Consider the following 19,815-nt stretch of genomic DNA (forward strand, 5'->3'; position numbering starts at 1 on the left):
GCTTAGTACAGGGTATAAAATTTCTGCTCACCAGGAAGAAATATTAGATTATGCTGTAAAACACGTGTGGAGAGTTACCTGCCAAATCTCAAGCTGTGAGCCGTGGGCTCCTTGAGAATGGCTAAGCATAGAAACTTGAACACAAGAGCAAAAGTTTTTAACCTGCAGGATTTTACCTGCAGGCTAAGCATAGAAACTTGAACACAAGGGCAAATGTTTGAGGGCTTATAAATCCCTCAAAGAGACCCTAGGACTGGATTCAGTATATAAGTGAACCCTCTGAAGTAATTGTAAAATTATGCATATGCATATACACGTGTATCTCACCTGCAGATAAATTCAATAGATTTCATCATCTAGATCATGTAACTTATTGTCCAAATCATGATGCTTTTGAGAATGAAAGTAGACGTTCTCATTTATTATACCCAGCAACCGGCTTAAACTGAGGCTCCCCTGGGCAAATTGAGAAGTATAATCACCTCATTCATAACCCCAAAAGGTAATACACTACTGCACCAGAGCACTTAGCTTTTCATTATTTCAACCCAAGCACACTTCATGAATTTTCATTTAAGGCCACTGATTTTTATACAATCAGTGTATTCTCCTAGTGTCTAGTTAGAAGTCTCGCTGCATTTGGCACCAGTTGTTGCCTTGAGATTTGTAGCTCCTACTGGACTTGGATCCAGGGTTATGGCACTATCCTGCCTGTCCGCATACTTTCTACTTTTCGTGCTTTGCGAGTATTTCTTTTCCTCACTCCTACATGGACAATTATTACCAAAGTTGTATGCTGGGCCTTTTGCTCTATACTTTCCTGCAAGAAACACATCTAATTGCATGACATTAAGTTTAACATATCAATGACTAGTTCTCAGCCTTTGACCCATATCATGGTCCCAAACTTTAGACCCAGGAACCCTCGTCCACCCAAGCAGTAAATCTGCTCCGCCATCACTAGTCTCAGGAAAGAATACAAAGAATAAAGCTGATAAGCTTACTCAAACCTAACCCTCAATACTCTATAGTACTAAGACTTTTAAGTTTTGAAAATATTGCAATAAACTTTACGTGTTTGTCATTTCAGTGTTTGTAATATATAAAAGAAGTTTATATTTTAACAATGCAAATATGAGTCTTGTGCTTATAATTTGGATTTTAATTTTAAAAGTACAAAATAATTATTTGTGAAGCAAGATTCAAATAACTAATAGAACTTGATTATTATTCAGTAATTTTTAGGTATAATGTTTATAAGAGTTGCTAAAATGCTTAGAAAGGTCTTGGTAATTATGTTTGCAAATCTGCTCTGTTAGGCATTTAGAAAGTTTAGGAGAATTAGATATATAAGTACAGTTTGAACTATTGTTAACAATTTCATTACGGAATAGCAATTAAAACTCCAAAAACTATAAACCATTATTTCTGTGCACAAAAGTGCAATTCAGAAATTAAAATAAATTCAAATGGTATCCAAGTTTTCCTCTGTCAAAACATGAATTTTTATGTGTCTATTTCTCTAAGCTAGAGTTTAGGGAGAATTTATTCAGCAACTTGGTCAGCAGTTTTGACAAGTCTTCTTTGAGGCAAACCCTTTGAGTACAAGAAGTCATTTGCACTTCCCTCTGCATAAGGCTCATAATAATTCAGTAATGTGGAATTATATGCACCTACAGGCTTATCTCTTTATTTCCTGACATCAGAAGGCAGCCTGATGGACTGAAAGAAATACTGGATTAATTACCAGCAATTATGGAAAATTTTAGGTCTTCTCTCTGCTCATCAGCTTTGCGGCTTTGGCCTAATTACGTCCACTCACCTGGGCCTTTTTACTTTTTCCTAAGAAAATAATGAAGTCTGGTGAGATTGTTATAATGACAAATTAATTTTTCCAATAAATATGTGTTAAAAGTTTAAACCTTTTGATAAGCTATAATCAAAGGATAATCAAAAAAGATTCTGCTGTCATAGACTGAGACCTAAATGATAATACAGAGAAGTAATACATTCTGTATTAATAACTTATATTTTTGGGTGCTTATTATGTGCTATGTACCATTCTAAGCACTATATGTATATATATATGTGTGTGTATATATATATAATCTTATGTAATCTTTCACAGATCCTATATAGTAAAAAAGTGGGGATAGGAAGACCTACAAGTGATATGACTAAAGCACAGAGAAGTTAAGTAAGTTGCCAGGATTAGTAAAGTATATAATAGTCAGGAAACTTGATTCAAACTCGAACCAATCTGAATCTACAGCTTGCCCTCTTAACCCTAACATTCTTCCTCTTGAGGGTAAAGTCTAAACTCAGAATGGCATTAAAGGCCCAGGCTAATAGCACCAAAGCATCTCTCCAACCCTATTGACTATGAGCTACCCAGATGGCTCTCACTTCAACTAGGCTGGTCCTTAAATATCCCACAAATATATTTTGCAAATTCTATATCACTGTCTCTATTTGGAAATCTTGCTTTCTGCCGTCAAGTTGAACACTCTAGTAGGTCACAATCTCTACTGTCTCTGAAAAAAATAATCACACCTGATGTCTATCTCATTTACTTGTTTCTTGTTGCATGCCATTCTCATGTGAATGGCTGATTTTTAGTGTTGTTCCATCTTAATTCTTCAATCAGATCGTAAGTAACCTTAGAGCAGAAACAGTGTTGTAAACTGCTATGTGTTTTCCCCATAGCATTGCCCATCACTCCAAATTGCAATTATCTATGTATGATTGTCTGTCCACCTCAATAACTGACCATCACTTTCTCATTTTTATATTTTTAATGCCTGGCACAATATTTGCTACATAAACAGAACTGATGATACTTGGTGAAGAAAATAAATGAATGAGTGAATAAATGAGACACAAGAGTCAACTACTCATGCATACTAGACACACAATAATTGTCAGTTATAAGTCTCCTGATTTAACTCAAAAATAGGATATAATCCACTTTAAAATATGCTTGAATATGGATGCAGCCGGAGGTCATTATCCTAATCAAATTAATGTAGAAATGGAAAACCAAATACCACATGTTCTCCCTTAGTAGTAGTTAAACATTAGGTACACATGGGCACAAAGATGGGAACAATAGACGCTGAGGACCCCAAAAGTGTAGAGGGAAAGAAGGAAGAAAGGGTTGAAAAACCACCTATTGGGTGCTATGCTTACTACCTGGGTGACAGGATCACATACCCCAAACCTTAGCATCACGCAATATACCCATGTAACAAACCTGCACATATACCCCCTAAATTAAAGTTGAATTAAAAAGTAAAATAAAATATGCTTGAATAAATGCCTCTAAACTTATAATGACATAAATGTTTAAAACACAAAGGTATAATATCCACATAATTACAACCATTGTCAGGGTCCCTGATACCAAGCTTAGTTTTACTTACTAAACATTAGACCTGTATATCAAATTATCAAATCCTACTTCAAGAAGTCCTACTCAGGTATTATCCAAAATATCTACCTGATAGCAACATATTTTTACAATATCAGGCAAACGTGAAGGACTGATCACATGGCATCACTGTTAAAAGTGATGAAGTTTAATAGCATAAAAGAAAAACACCTCCTTTGCTTGTCTCAAAGCATACTATATGTACCATCTACAGAACCCTAGTTACCTCACACCAAGACAGATATGCCAAAGATTCCATGGCCACAATAGCATGTGTAGGATATGTTCTAATAATTACCTCCTCCTTGCCATCCCTCAGCCACTATGACAAACTCTGGGTTTTTCCTAACATGAGATTAGGCACAGGAGTATAGAATAATTATATCACTATAATTAATTATAACAAATCAGAGACTTGTTTTTAAGTTCCAGAGTACATGTGTAGGATGTGTAGGTTTGTTACATTAGTAAACATGTGCCATTGTGGTTTGCTGCACAGATCAACCCAACACCTAGGTATTAAGCCAGCATGCATTAGCTATTTTTATCAAATGTTATGGGCTGGATTGTGTTCCCCCAAAAACTCATATGTCGAAGTCTTAATCCCCAAAACTTCAGAATAGGGTCTTTCAGGAGGTAATTAAGTCAAAGTAGGTCATTAGCTGGACCCAAATACAATATGACTGGTGTCCTTATAAGAAAAGGAAAAAAATGACACAGACAGGTACAGAGGGAAAAACCATGTGGCAACACAGGGAAAAGTCATTTAATATTCAAAACATTTAATATTCCTGAAGTCATTTAATATTCCTGAAGTCATTTAATATTCAAAACATTTAATATTCCTGGTCATTTAATATTCAAAACATTTAATATTCCTGAAGTCATTTAACATTCAAAACATCTAATATTCCTGAAGTCATTTAATATTCAAAATATTTCATATTCCCTAAGTCATTTAATATTCAAAACATTTCATATTCCCTAAGTCATTTAATATTCAAAACATTTAATATTCCTTAAGTCATTTAATATTCAAAACATTTAATATTCCTTAAGTCATCTAATATTCAAAACATTTAATATTCAAAACATTTAATATTCCTTAAGTCATTTAATATTCAAAACGGTCCCATACGTTAATATTATCCCCATATTATAGATGGAGAAGCTGAAGTTTGGGGGATGTTAAATGAGATCTCAGATCCTCCTATGAGCACGCACCAGGATGCAGGACTCAGATGGGAATCTCGTGACTCCAAATCCCATCTACTTGTTACTTTCAGGGAATAAGAGACTGATAGACTTTGGTCCCAACTCTGCCCTAAACTAGTTGTGAGACCTTCAAAAAGTTATGAATTTTTTGCTATTCATTTATTCATCTGTAAAATGAGGGAATGGAATTGAACATTCCAAGGGTCTATATAAGGGCCTGCTAGTTTTAAGAATTTTGCTCAAATCATCGTTTTCAAACTCCTGAAGAAATTATTTCTGTAAATTCATTTAGAATTGAAAGGAAATTCAGTATTTGGAGAATCACAATTTCGCCCACAGAATTCAAGGATTTATTGGAAAAATATACATACTTGCAAATGTTTTTGAAATATTATGACCTTAACTCATTTTAAAAAGTCATTTATATAGGGCTTGCATCCCATTCGTTAACTTTCTGTTGTTAAAATTTTCTCCATTCTGAGATTTTAAAGACTGCACGCAACTTCATGAACAAAATACAGGATTAACATTTTCTGACAGAAAATTTAAATTCCAGTTTAAAAATCTTCAGGGAGTAATTAAATAATCTTAAGTGGAAAAAAAAATTAGTTGCAGATCTTAGTTTTTAGGTCTGAAAAAATGGAGTAAATGGCTTCCTGCTTGCGTAGCAGGAAAGTTTGCCTTTAAGTAAGAAATTATCTGTAAAATACCTTTGAACTCTGTGGAGGGAAGTTGCTGCACACATTCAATGGCAAGGTAATTATTACAAGCTCCCAGTATTAGGCTGTTTTTTTTCCAATACTTCCTCAGTTTTGAAATATTATATGGGTTACTTGATTTGTATTTTTTTCATACCTGCAGAAGTTAGGGTGCATTTTTTTGACAGGAGTGGGGACGTATTGTAGAAAATAATTTTTTATCATAATGGAGTATGGCAGGTTATGTGACTGTGAGGATCAGAATTGTGAATCATCTCTTGTGTGTTTTCAAGTAAATAAAGGCAATCTGCCCACGGGGCAGAAAAAAAAAAATCTACAAACTACAAACTCCGTCCAATCACATAAAGACAAATCAGCCTTCAGGCAAATCAAATGTCTTCATTCAAAGTCTACCTGGATTTGGCACTCTGCCCATCGTTTCAAAACCTCTTAACAATACACTTCACAAATAGTTAAAAACATGTATACTGAAAAGCCTACTTTTGCAATGTTATTTTTAAAAACAAGGAACTCTTTAACCCAAGGAAGATAATCACTTGGAAAAAAGAAGGTTCGTTTCTGAGTTAGCAACAAGTAAATGCAGCACTAGTGGGTGGGATTGAGGTGTGCCCTGGTGCATAAATAGAGACTCAGCTGTGCTGGCACACTCAGAAGCTTGGACCGCATCCTAGCCGCCGGCTCACACAAGGCAGGTGGGTGAGGAAATCCAGGTAAGGCTCCTGACAGCAGCTTTAGATGGGCACTTGCTGGAGTGAATTTTGGCCTCTGATTGCTATATAAAGTTGTAGGCAATCAAGCAACAGAGAACTGCAAGTTTCCAAGGGCAATGAAGTAGAATTTGGAAGGGAAATATGGAATTTCCACCAAAGGCTTACTGGGGCCTTTCTTTGGCTAGAGCTGGCACAGTGTGATGTTCCTGAGTTAGTTCAGAGAAAGGCTTTCTCCTTTGGGAAACAAAATTTCCAAGAGTAGGTGAATCCTAGGATTTTTCAAGCCTGGAACAGGGTCCAGGGATTTTCGTCTGTCACCATCTAAAGCTTTCTTTCCCACAGGCTAAAGAAAAGCCCCATACGCATCTCCACTATGACACCTCAGCCCGGATTGTCCGCTTGGAATATATTATTGCAAATCAGAAAACAGTTTTCTTTCTCTTTTTGGTGCAAAGACATTCTTGTTGCCTCTGCAATCTTTAAATTCATGGGATAGGCTGTTCAAGGAGAGGGCTGGTTGCTTTTCTGAAACATTTACAAACACGGACACTAAAATGTCTTGCAAGTTCATTCTTTGCTAAAGATGAGAAGACAGGGATATGGTGACGAGTAAAAAGTGCTGGCTTCACATAGTGTGTGTGTGTGTGTGTGTGTGTGTGTGTGTCCCTATGTGTGCGTGTCTGTGTGTCTCCAAATTATCAGTATTTTCCATGGTTGGAATTGTGCTTTGAGGTGGTTTATGCAGGAAATTTGCACAGCAGAATCTATTCATATTACAAAAACTCAGTGGAGTGAATCTCAGAAAGTCACCCCGGAGCAGGATGTTTGTACAGCAGGAGTTATATTAGCCTTCCTTGAGTCATCCTGCCGTAAAACACAAGCAATATATCAATAGTTCCAACCTGTAACCTTTGGAGATATTGCAAGGTCCTAATAGCTACTTGTAAAACAAGAACTGTAAATGGGCTAAGTAAATAAAAATGCTTTACCATCAATTTACTATTTTTTAGAATATACATAGATGCCGTTATAAATAAAGGACAAAATCCAATGTTTGTTGATAGATTCAAAGAAGTTATTTGCCATCTGTTTCTGAACCAACCAGTATTCTAAAAGTATAATTATTCTCATGTAAAAGTTCTTGATTTTTTTAACATTAAAAAGAAGTCTTTATACAAAGAAGGCTGAGAATTGTTGACTTACAGTGTACACTTAGGTTGTTATTGCAAAACTCTAGAAGACAAAAGTTATTGGCATTTCCACATCTTTTTGGGTATAGAAAATGAACAAAGTATATCCCTGATTTTTGCTTACATCTTTTCTGAGTAAGACATTTTGTGCTTATGTACTATGAATTAGTTAATAATTGGTCAGTTAAATACAAAATGTCATTTCGACCTGGTAACTTAGCAACACCTTTAAAAACAAATCAGCTAATGCTTAGCAAAGGTTTCCACTCAAGATACTAGATTATGAAAAACTTCCCGCTTAACAATAGTGATTCCTTGCAGAGTTTATTTGACTTCATTCAAAACCATTCACCAATACTAGAGTTAGGTGCTGTGGTTTCATATTTCCTTTTTAGCACTTTCAGTGTTTGGTTTTATCAGAATCCCAAGTCTCCAGCCTTCCATGTTACAGCCCCGTGGACAACCTTAGTGACTTGCTAGAGCAACTCACTTTGCTCCCTCCCCACCTCCTCACTCACTAAACTTATCTTGTCATTTATTTTCCTGTTCATAGGCTCTAGCTTTTCCTGGGAATCAACTGTGGAATACCAGAAAGAAAAAGTAATTTAACTAAGATATCGGCTAGGTGTGGTGGCTCACTCCTGTAATCCCAGCACTTTGGGAGGCCAAGGCAGGAGGATCACTTGAGGTCAGGAATTTGAGACCAGCCTGGGCAACATGACAAAAGTCTATCTCTACTAAAAAATACAAAAACATAGCCAAGTATGGTGGCACGTGCCTGTAGTCCTAGCTCCTTAGGAGGCTGAGGAGGGAGGATCACTTGAACCCAGAAGGTGGAGGTTGCAGTGAGCCAAGATTGTACCACTGCACTCCAGCCTGGGCAACAGAGTGAGACCTTGTCTCCAAAAAACGTAAATGTAAATTTCCTTAGCTACTAGAGTATATACATCTATTTTCTTAAAATATAACTATATTATTTCTATATAGATGTATATCTATATAGATAACTCTATATCTATAGAGATCTTTATATTTTTGTCTGTATCTATGTGGATCAATAGACAGCTATCCATACTATATACAGACAGTCCCAACTTACAGTAGTTTGACTTAATTTTTTGACTTTATGATGGTGCAAAAGGAATACACATTCAGTAGAAACTGTATTTCAAGTATCCATATAGCCATTCTGGTTTTTACTTCCAATACAGTATTCATAAAAATTACTTGAGATAGTCAACAGTTTACTATAAAATGGGCTTTGTGTTGGATGTCTTTTCCCAACCGTAAGCTAATGTGAGTGTTCTGAGCACATTTAAGGTAGGTTCAGCTGTGGTGATCATTAGGTTAGGTGTATTACAGTAGTTCCCCCATTATCTGTGGGGGTTATGGTCCATGACCCTCAGTGGATGCCTGAAACCACAGATGAGTACCAAACACTACATATGCTATGTTTTTTCCTATACATATATATCTATGATAAAGTCGAAATTATAAATTAAGCACAATAAGAGATTAACAAGAGCTAATAATAAAACAGAACAATTACAACAGTATCTTATAACAAAAGTTAGGTGAATTTGATCTCTCTCTCAAAATATTGCACTGTGCTCACCTATTTTGGATGCAGTTGACCGTGGATAGCTGAAACCTCAGAAAGTAAAACCCTGGGAAAGGAGAGACTACTCTGAATGTATTTTGACTTACAATATTTTCAGCTTACAGTGGGTTTATTGGAACATTACTCGATTGTAAGTCAAAGACCACCTGTATTCTTAGGAAAATCCCACAGAACAGAGCTGTTTACTCCAATCTCATATGTCCAGTCTCAGCAGAGCCTCAGTTTCTGGTATATTCCACCATTGTGGGGCAACCTGCAGACCCTGAAGACTGCTAGTTCATTTTTGTTTACTGATTTTGGTTGGTTTTCCATACTAGAGTTGCCATGGAGAAAATTTCAGTGTCAGCATTCTTGCTCCTTGTGGCCCTCTCCTACACTCTGGCCAGAGATACCACAGTCAAACCTGGAGCTAAAAAGGACACAAAGGACTCTCGACCCAAACTGCCCCAGACCCTCTCCAGAGGTAGGAGTCAGCTTCTTGTTGGCTTCCAACTGCTACTTAATTGGAAAAGATTTCCTCTCTCTTGGTGCTTAAACCTGGTGCTAACCTGGTGCCAGGTCATTTTGGGTTGTGTTCCTTCTAGATTTATCATTGTTTATAATTATTTCTACTTTCTCTAGGGGGTTTTCTTCTTCTTTAGTATCAGTTCTATTATCCAAGTCTTTACCACTGCTTTACAACAGCTTTGGGTGTGAATTTAGAAAAGCTTCAAATATACTGATTCATTTCATTCTAGGTTGGGGTGACCAACTCATCTGGACTCAGACATATGAAGAAGCTTTATACAAATCCAAGACAAGGTAAAGATCAGGGTTACTCAGAGGTCCCTCAAAGCTCTCAAGAGCACCACCTACTGACATCTAGATATATGTGAAATCTTACTCAATAAAATTTGTCTCATCTCTCTTTGTCTTTTAAAGCAACAAACCCTTGATGATTATCCATCACTTGGATGAATGCCCACACAGTCAAGGTAATTTATTCTTCTAAATATGATTTCCTTTATAGGCTTTTAGCCTTAGGGCCAGGGTTCAGATCACTCATGTTTGTATCTTTAGAACTACAGTTGCATTTAGAAAAATGAATATTTCCTATAGTAAAAACATATTTAAAAGTGACTTCAAATATCTCCACGTTTTGTGATAACCGTTGGTACATATTTTGAAAAACTAGCTTTAGAATTCATCTTCAACTTCTTGATTTCTCTTACAGTCCACATTCAATACATCAGCAAATACTGGCTTTATCTTCAAAATATATCCTTAAACCAGCCCCAGATCCACAGGCATGAAGCCTATGCCATCTCACAGGGCCCCGAGCTTAGAAGGTTCCCACACTTGGTTTAAACTCTGCTGTCATTGTCTTAAAAGTCTTAGTAATTCTTCAACAAGGGGCTCTACACTTTCATTTTGCACTGAGCCCAAATCCAACCACTTCCTATTGCCTCCATGCTACTGCCCTGGTCCAAGCCAAGATCAGATCTTGTCTAGACTACTATAACAGTCACCTAACTGGCCACCCTACAGCCAAGTCCACACAGAAGCCAGAGTGAGGCTGGTAGACGTAAATCAGATCCTATCACTCACGTGCTCAAGTGGCTTCTTATCACAGAATTAAATCCAGATTCCTGACCACAAGCTATGAGGCTGACAGGATCAGGCCACTGGCTATCTCTCCCTTCCTACCACTCTCCTCTTGCTTTCTTCACCCTCTCCAGCCTGGCCTTCATGCTGCTCCTCCCACATCTGAGCTCATTCCCACCTCACAGCTATTGCTTTGCAGTTCCGCTGCCCAGTGGCCTAGCCCAGAATGGATCACTCCCTCACTTCAGTGTTAGCCCCTCAGGAAGATCTGCCTGGACCGCTCACAGTTTTTAAACCCTTTGCTTTAATTTTCTTCAAAGTACATATCTCTACCTGAAATTATCATCTACTTATTTCTTTGTTTATGGTTTGTCTCCCACACAAGTATTTGAGCTCTATGAAAAACGCACATGCTTTTTTTTTTTTTTCCCACTGTACTATCCCTAGTGTATAACACAGTGCTTAACACATGGCAGCCATTCAATAAATATGAGCTGGAGAAAACATAAATGGATGAATGAATGGATGAATGAGTGAATAAAAAGCAAAGGTAGTCAATGCCATAGATATTACTTCACTAATCATTTGCTAAAAGGCCAAAGTAGAATATTGTATTTAAAATGCAATTCAATAAATAAATAAAATGCAATTTAACTTAAAATAGAACAAAGCTTTTAACCAATGCTAAGATGGATGCTTAATGATTTTTCTTTATATTATAGCTTTAAAGAAAGTGTTTGCTGAAAATAAAGAAATCCAGAAATTGGCAGAGCAGTTTGTCCTCCTCAATCTGGTTGTAAGTTTCCTTTTCATCATTACTAACATTTCTCTATGGCTCATTACTTGAAATAGATGATTCATTTTTCCTATACATCTTAGTCATACCGCATTAACTGGGATTGCTTCCAAATATCCCATCTCATAGATTAGAGAGAAAAAAAAGATATTTCATTTTGTTAATAATCCATTTGGCATGTCTGTTTTTAGTTTGTCTGAAAAATTCTGTCCTGTAGTCAGAATTTTTCTGTTGCTAGAAAGTTTTTGTTACTTGCTGAGCCCATCCCTCTATAGTCCTGGCTTCTCTACACCCATTCTTGATCCTGGTCACCTCTCAGGAAGAGACAGCATTCTGGCTTTCCAACTCTAATCATGCCTCTTGTGCTTTAGCTTTATGCATTCCCACCTTACTTCACCATCACCACCCCTCATGGTGCTCAAGCTTTCTGTCTTGGCAAGTTCTTTTTACTGTATACAAACATTTCATGTTCCCTCTAAAAGAAAGCCAACAAAAAATGACTCTACCTAGTCATATGTCCTTTTGAGCCCCGCTGCCCTTCCTCTTCACAGGTTGGCTTCCTGAAAGAGCACTTCACACCAGTAGTTCTTCCTTGCCTCTCTTCCATGGGTTCCTCTTCCTACTCCTTAATGTGAGTGACATGATGAATCTCCACTTGACCCTTTTTTCTTTCCATATTTTGTATTCAGTGAACAACTTCATCTACAACTGCCTTTAATCAATTCTGACACATTAATAATTCCTACATCTTACCCAAACATGAAACAATTTCCAACTTGTCTATCCAACCATATTCCAGATATCTTATAATCACCTTAAACTCAGAATGTTCCTCACTGCACATTAATCATCTTGGTTTGCGCTTTTCCAATAGCTCTTCTTTCTCTATTCCCTATTTTATTGAAAGTGGTACTGTGCTAGATTGGACTCTCCCACTCACCTACAGCATTCAGTAAGCCCTGTGCTTCTAAATTCCAAGTATTCCTGCTATTAGTCACTTCTCCATAAACTCAGGACCACTATTTTAGTAAGCCTCTTTCACTTTCCCTAGCTTACTGTAATACTGCTAAATGGCTCCCAGTCTACAAGATAAACCCTGTCTAATCCCACATGGCTGTCAGAGTAGTTGCTTTACAGACCAAACTGGGGTCACATTGTCTCTTGTAACATCCCTCCAGTGGTTCTTAACTATTTCTGAACAAAGGAAAACACCATGGCAGGTGTGCAAAGTCATTCCTAAGCTGGCCCCTGAAGCAGCTCTAGCACCTTTTCTCACCACTGCCCTCATGCATCCCCCTAACTCAGTCCTTCCCCAGCACTTGGCCATAGGAGAAAATGCTCCACCTGTCCTCTCCATACTCTTCCTCCTACATGAAGTGTCTTTCTTTTCCACATAACTGACTCCTCTTCATTTTTAAAGATTCCTCCTTATCCACTTCAGAAAGTCCTAGTCGGGGTGGAATCTGAATTCTGGGCTAAATGTCTTCCTCAAGGCAACCACCAAACCTGCATATCCTACACCATAACATTTCACCCACTGAGTCCTCAATACTCATTTTCCTACCTGTATCTCTCAATAGAGTGTGCATTCATTAAAGATTAGCACTGTGCCTTGCTAAATACAGTTCTAAATAAAAATTGGTAAATGGATAAATGAATACTCAAGAAAATCCTGTATTTGTCTCTGTAATTTCTCTAGAAATTACATCTGCTTTTTTCCTTAATAGCCTCTTATTTCATCCAAGATGTCTTCCCCAAACACAACAACTCCTTCCAAATTCTCCCTTAATTTTTTTGCTCTGTATCACATCCATTCAGCACTTTATCTCATGTTCTTCTCTTATCTTATTTATTATTTCGTGCTTGCAGCTTGTCTCCTCATCTATACAATAAACTCTTTGTGGAAGAGAGGTGCCTTATGATATCGTAAGATGCCTGGCCAGAAATGGACGGATTCTTGTATTAACAAGTTTGAAAATGACTGAAAAGTAAAAGTAAACTAAAAGACGTTTTTCTTTTTACCTTAGTATGAAACAACTGACAAACACCTTTCTCCTGATGGCCAGTATGTCCCCAGGATTCTGTTTGTTGGTAAGTGGAAGTACAATGAGATAACTCGGAAGCTCATACTAGTGCTGCCATCTTCTCTCCTCCCCACTGTCCCTTGCCACTTTGCCATGGCCCATGTCATCACTAAGCTCTAGTAAGGAGTATGACATTCCTTTAAGTTCCACAACATATTTTCTTTAGAAAATGTGAGCTTTTACCTATTTCCACACAACACTTTCTTTTCTCACGTGCTAATTGTAACTTTTCATCTTCTGCTATAATACATCTGATAACAAAGCACCCTATTCGCTATTTAAACATATTGATACATTTCCTGAATACAAGAGGCCTGCAAATATTTATTTTTTAACCCAGCAAACTTTCACTTTGTGTATTAGATTTTTCTATCTGACATTTTTTATTATTTTTAAGAAAGTTAGGAATAAGGCTGGGTGGCTCACGCCTGTAATCCTAGCACTTTGGTAGGCTGAGGCCGGCACATCACTTGAGGTCAGGAGTTTGAAACCACCTGGCCAACATGGTGAAACCCCATCTCTACTAAAGATACAAAAAAATTAGCCAGCCATGGTTGTAGGAGCCTGTAATTCCAGCTACCTGGGAGGCTGAGGCACGAGAATTGCTTGAACCCGGGAGGTGGAGGTTGCAGTGAGCCGAGATAACACCACTGCAATCCAGCCTGCGCGACAGAGCGAGACTCCGTCTCAAAAAAAAAAAAAAAAAAAAAGGAATATGAAGTGGGAAAAAGAAATGAAAGGAGCCACATGCTCCTTCCTGCCACTGGTACTTTTTTCATGTGGTTTTCCCACTTCCTTCTCTGTCCCCCAATTTCACATCATTAACTCCCCAATCATCATCATTCATCGACCCGGTCAAATCCCTACTACATGCTCTTGTGGCACCATGTCTCTCTTTTTAGTCATACTTTCCTCAGGTATAATTTTGCATTTTGGGGGTGGTTATGTAATAAATCCCACCATGGACTATAAGCCCCTATGGCAGGGACTGTACCTATTTCTGCTCACCATGCTATTCCCAACATGACCCTGCAGTAGGCTCTCCATCAATATGTGTTGAATTATTCGATGATTGTACTGAGTTTGGCTTTGTTCAAAGTCATACTGATTTAAGGACAATCCATAATGAAATCTATCACTTACAAGAATTCATGCTAATCATATGATTCACCTGTGTAATTCATTAAAGTTTACACTGAATGTATAAAGCAGGGCAAAGAAAAACGAGAGACAGAAAAAAGGAAGGCTGAACTAAAGCACTAATTTTATAGGTTTAGTTTTGTTAGAATTTAGAACATTTGGCATCCTAACAGTGAAAAGGAATTTATAGATTGTCCGGTCATACCTTGTACAAGAATTCTTTTTACGGCATCCCTGTGGAAGGGCATTTTAACCCACATTCAATTCCTTCAGTCCTAAGAACCAGCTCCAACGCAGCTTGCTCTTCTAGCTCCGCAGCAGCCACCCTGACTACATGTTTGAATCACCTGGAGGATTTTAAAGATCAAGTTGACCAGGCCACACCTCAAACCAATTAAGTCAGAATCTCTAGGGGTGGGACGCAGGCATCGTAGTGTTTACAGTTCTCCAGATGATTCCAATGTGCAGCCAGGGTTGTAAGCTGCTAGTTGGGTATTTAAAAGGCCCTTCTTAGGTTAATTTCTTACAAAGATGAGACCGTGTCTTTGTATCCTCTGCACCAAACAGAAGTATAGTCGGTCTCAAATCTGGTGAATAAATGTACATCTGTTTCTTGTAATTTATGTGTCTGGCCTTAGTCCAACATTCTGAAATGACAGATTGCCCACTCCAGTACCAGCGACAGACTCTGCAAACATGCAGATGGTTCTCACATGTCCTCCTTGTCTCGTTTTCAGGGCACGTGTCCTAGGTTCTTTCAATTACGTCTCTCAAGGCAAGGTTTCCAGATCTCTCTGTATCCTCACGCTTCCCTTTCGGATGCACCTTAATTTTAAAATGCCCCTTTTTCTCATTAATTAGATCACTTCAAGTTAAATATAAAACATGGCAAGATGGATTTAAATTTAGAGGGATATATGTACACATAAGAGAAGACCAATCTCTACTTTTAAAAATGCAGTTAATTAACAATAAAGTAAAATATAGTGAAGGTACTATATGTTTATTTGAACTTTGCTGTTAAGGACTTGTATTCCTCTATTAATTAAAAAAAAACTGTTTTAAAAACTAGCATTGGATGTGGGTTTCCAATGATCTAGAAACATGTAAACTACAACATAATCATTTGAAGAATTTAAAATAATTTTGCAGTACAAAATGTTAATGTTTTCACCAAAAAACTAAACACCATGTCACCCTTAAATATGTATTATTCTGTTTCCAGGTTGCCATAGATAGAACAGAAGGGTTCATAACATTTTCCACAAATAGCACTGCACAGCTGTTGATGTTTCCAGCCCTGCATTTGCTACTAACTGCCAGGGGCTGGGTAGTAGAGTGGATGGATCAGAGCTCCTGTGAGTGCAGACGCACTTCATTCCTTCACGGGACATGAATATGTGAACTGCAGTTCCCCATGGCATTAAATAGAGGTTTTTTGAAAACAAACCATTCCATTCCCTTTTGCTTCGTTTATCTTTGCAGACCCATCTCTGACAGTTAGAGCCGATATCACTGGAAGATATTCAAATCGTCTCTATGCTTACGAACCTGCAGATACAGCTCTGTGTAAGTGTTACCTTCAATTTGGATGTTGCCCAAGAGTTGAACACTTCTATTGCTGTAGTGATGGGACTAGAGGCTGCATGGTGAGGTGAGAGAGAGCTAGGCTTAGGGACGCCTCAGACTCAGTTTGACCCTAACTAGCCTTGCATCCTCAGGCAAATCACACTCTCTTTCCATCTCAGGTTTGTTTGTTTTTAATCTCAATTGAAGATGAATTATTTAGATTAGGTATCTTTTTCTCTAGGAGGATTCTATGACCACATTACCTGATTTTCAGGTTTTCTGTTAGGTACACTAGCACACACTCCTATCACAGAACTGTGTGTAATAATTGTAATTATCTGCATGTCTTAATTTTTTAAATAACAAAAGTGAAAGAATGTGCGGTCCAGCTTAAAATTAAATTCAGGTTCAATGTAAAGATCAGTAGGAAAGATGATCCAAATGATTGCCAAGAAAATCACCTTCCCTGTGGTTGCCATGAATGGAAGAGAGAGAGAGAGAGAGACTGACTTAAGGCAGATGAGGTACCTCAATGCAAGGCTGTAGCTAGCTGTGACATCTGATTAGTCCTCTGGGAAGAAAAGTGGGTTTTATCCTAGGAACCAACTCTGATCAATTAGTAGTGGCTGCCTAGAACTGCACTGTCCAATATGTTAACCATTCACCACATGTTGCTATTTAAGTTAAAGTTAGAAATTCATTTCTCCACACTAGCCACATTCCAAGTGCTCAATGCCCAGACACTGAACATTTCCATCATCACAGAAATTTCTATTAGCCAGTGGTGACTTAGAACGTCATTTTGTGAAGAGAAATGAGGCCATGTCTAGGAAGCAGGAGAGATCATCGTGGTGCATTAGCAACGTTTCCAGTGTGTGCTGGACCAGGGGAAGCACATTCCAAGTAGTGTCAGCCATTCTTGAGACAATACCATACATTTTAATAAGACTAAGCTCTTTAAAGGCAGATGTCCTACATAGGTAATATCACAATGCCTTGTAGAACAGGCACTTAATAAATATTTGTAGGAGGAGTGAATAAGCAGCTGTTCAGTGTCTGTCGCATGGACATCTTATTTTTAGTAGATCACACATCTCATTTTGATGAATTGCTGTTGAAGAAACAGTGACCCAGAGTTTGGGCTCTGGAACAGTAGCTCCATTATTTGTTAGCTGTGTGACCTTAAGCAAGCTACTCAGCCTCTCTCTGCCTGTTTCATTATGTATACGTAAAGTTCTAATCATGTTTGTATGAGGATTAAATAATTCATGTGCATAAAGCACTTGATTTGCTATTATTTATATTTACCCTACTTCTAAAACAACTTACAGTAGGTGCACACACCTACTAATAGACATTTCTTTTAAACGTGATTTAAATTTACTTCTAAATGAGCCAAAATTATTTTCTGCTGATAGAGCTTATAAAAGGAATATTTTGGAAGTGAGGATTGGAGATGAAGGATCTGGGAAGGAATGAATACAGTAGAAAACTAGATTGTCACAAAAGCCATTTCATATAATGTTTTTAAATTACAATAAGATTACCAATTATTCACCTCATGATTAAAAAGCATCCTATCAGGCTGGGCACAGTGGCTCACGCCTGTAATCCCAGCACTTTGGGAGGTCAAGGTGTGTGGATCACTTGAGCTCAGGAGTTCGAGACTAGCCTGGCCAACATATCAAAACCCTGTCTCTCCGAAAAATACAAAAATTAGCTGGGCATGGTGGAGCACACCTCTAATCCCAGCTACTCAGGAGGCTAAGGCTAAAGAATCACTTGAACCTAGAAGGCAGAGGTTGCACTGAGCAGAGATTGCGCCACTGCACGCCAGCCTGAGCAGGAGCGAGACCTTGTCTCACAAAAAAAGCACCCCATTAAATAATGAATTAAGCATCCAAGTTTGGGGTTTATCATATCGATATAATGTATGACGGTGTCTTGACTCTCCTGCTTTTATCCCCCATTAGTGCTTGACAACATGAAGAAAGCTCTCAAGTTGCTGAAGACCGAATTGTAAAGAAAAAAATCTGCAAGCCCTTCTGTCTATGTCAGGCCTTGAGACTTGAAACCAGAAGAAGTATGAGAAGACTGGCAAGTGTGGAAGCATAGTGAGCACACTGATTAGGTTATGGTTTAATGTTACGACAACTGTTTTTTAAGAAAAACAAGTTTTAGAAATCTGGTGTCAAGTGTACATGTGTGAAAACAATATTGTATACTACCATAGTGAGCCATGATTTTCTTAAAAAAATAAATCCTTTTGGGGGTGTTCTGTTTTTTCCAACTTGGTCTTTCACAGTGGTTCATTTACCACATAGGATTAAACACACACAAAATGCTCAAGGAAGGGACAAGACAAAACCAAAACTACTTCAAATGATGAAGACCAAAGACCAAGTTATCTCACCACTCCACAGGTTCTCAGTAGATGACTATAAGTAGACCTGAGCTTACAACAGGAGTATCAAGCCATGTGCTTTAGCATAAAAGAATATTTAGAAAAACATCCCAAGAAAATCATGTCACTACCTAGAGTCAACTCTGGCCAGGAACTCTAATGTACACATTTTCATTTAGTAATTAAATTTTAGTCAGATTTTGCCCCACTTAATGCTCTCAGGGAAAGCCTCTCTCAGGGTAGCTTTCTCCTTCAGAAGTCTAATTTAGTAGAAAGGTCATCCAAAGAACATCTGCACCCCTGAACACACCCTAAAGAAATGCTGGGAATTGGCCTTGTAATCGTTTGTCTGTCAAGGTCCTAAAGTACTGGAGTGAAATAAATTCAGCCAACATGTGACTAACTGGACGAAGAGCAAAGGGTGGTGACGTGTTGATGAGGCAGATGGAGATCAGAGGTCACTAGGGTTTAGGAAACGTGAAAGGCGGTGGCATCGGGGTAAAGGAGCATTCTGCCTAACAGAAATTAAAATTGTGTGTTAATTTCTTCACTATATACTTAATCTCACATTCATTAATATATGGAATTCCTCTACTGCCCAGCCCCTACTGATTTCTTTGGCCCCTGGACTATGGTGCTCTATATAACGCTTTGCAGTATCTGTTGCGTGTCTTTATTAACTTTTTTGGATAGATCCTTTTTTGAATAGATCTTTTGGCATTATTAATTTTTCCAGGGATATATTTTCAATCTTTTCTATCTCTCATAGTGACTACTATGATTAGTAGGTGCTGAGCATATACTGCTGATTTAATGACATACAAATCTTCAGCAAAAATATCACAGGTTAATCAGCTCCCTTCTCACAAGTAGATCACTTACACATGCTGAAAAAGGTAACACATTCCATTTAAAAAGCTCTGAGGGATAACAAGAGGAAAAAGAGGTTTCCCTTCCATAAACAAATATTTTAAACGACAACTTCTAAGTGATTCAAGTTTCTCCTATAGTATAGCAAAATATTTTTTTCATTGGGCTGACGTGAAGTAAGATTAACTTCTTAAAATGTATTGAATGGCAAAATATCTTAACACATACAAATACTTTTTAAATATAAATAAATATTTAGGAAATCAAATGTTACAGCTGTAAGGAAAATAAGTCCCCCTTTTAAAAGCATTGGAGAAACACAAAACATGAGTCATTAATTGACTTTGTCCCATCAGTCTCCTCTACTACCGAGATTTTATCCTAAGGAAATCATCCAACAGAAACAGTTCTGTCACGAGGCCAATGGTAACATTATTTAAATACACCAAAGAAAAGCAACCTCCGGAAAACATAATGGCTACA

The 19,815-nt window shown here is 37.7% G+C and overlaps 1 protein-coding gene across 2 annotated transcripts; it reads left to right on the forward strand.

Moving 5' to 3' along the window:
• Positions 1-6,009: 6,009 nt before the first annotated feature.
• AGR2 (anterior gradient 2, protein disulphide isomerase family member) lies at positions 6,010-18,348 on the forward strand. Of its 2 annotated transcripts, none has more exons than XM_005550049.3 (8): positions 6,010-6,074; positions 9,203-9,348; positions 9,623-9,686; positions 9,807-9,859; positions 11,192-11,265; positions 13,293-13,356; positions 15,975-16,058; positions 18,032-18,348. In XM_005550049.3, exons 2-8 carry the CDS (start codon positions 9,210-9,212, stop codon positions 18,079-18,081), a joined length of 528 nt encoding a protein of 175 aa, XP_005550106.1. In that variant the 5' UTR covers positions 6,010-6,074; positions 9,203-9,209; the 3' UTR covers positions 18,082-18,348. The 2 variants fall into 2 exon arrangements, with proteins under 2 accessions (XP_005550106.1, XP_005550107.1); XM_005550050.4 differs by having other exon boundaries at positions 6,010-6,056.
• Positions 18,349-19,815: the final 1,467 nt, after the last annotated feature.

Source organism: Macaca fascicularis, chromosome 3, assembly GCF_037993035.2.
Source record: "Macaca fascicularis isolate 582-1 chromosome 3, T2T-MFA8v1.1".
Classification (NCBI taxonomy): domain Eukaryota; kingdom Metazoa; phylum Chordata; class Mammalia; order Primates; family Cercopithecidae; genus Macaca; species Macaca fascicularis.

Excerpts from the sequence above, each read along its gene's own strand:
- AGR2 (XM_005550049.3), top strand. The coding sequence starts at position 9,210 with ATGGAGAAAATTTCAGTGTCAGCATTCTTGCTCCTTGTGGCCCTCTCC. Across the intron at positions 9,687-9,806 it reads TTATACAAATCCAAGACAAG|CAACAAACCCTTGATGATTA; the intron begins GTAAAGATCAGG and ends TGTCTTTTAAAG. Across the intron at positions 11,266-13,292 it reads TTGTCCTCCTCAATCTGGTT|TATGAAACAACTGACAAACA; the intron begins GTAAGTTTCCTT and ends TTTTTACCTTAG.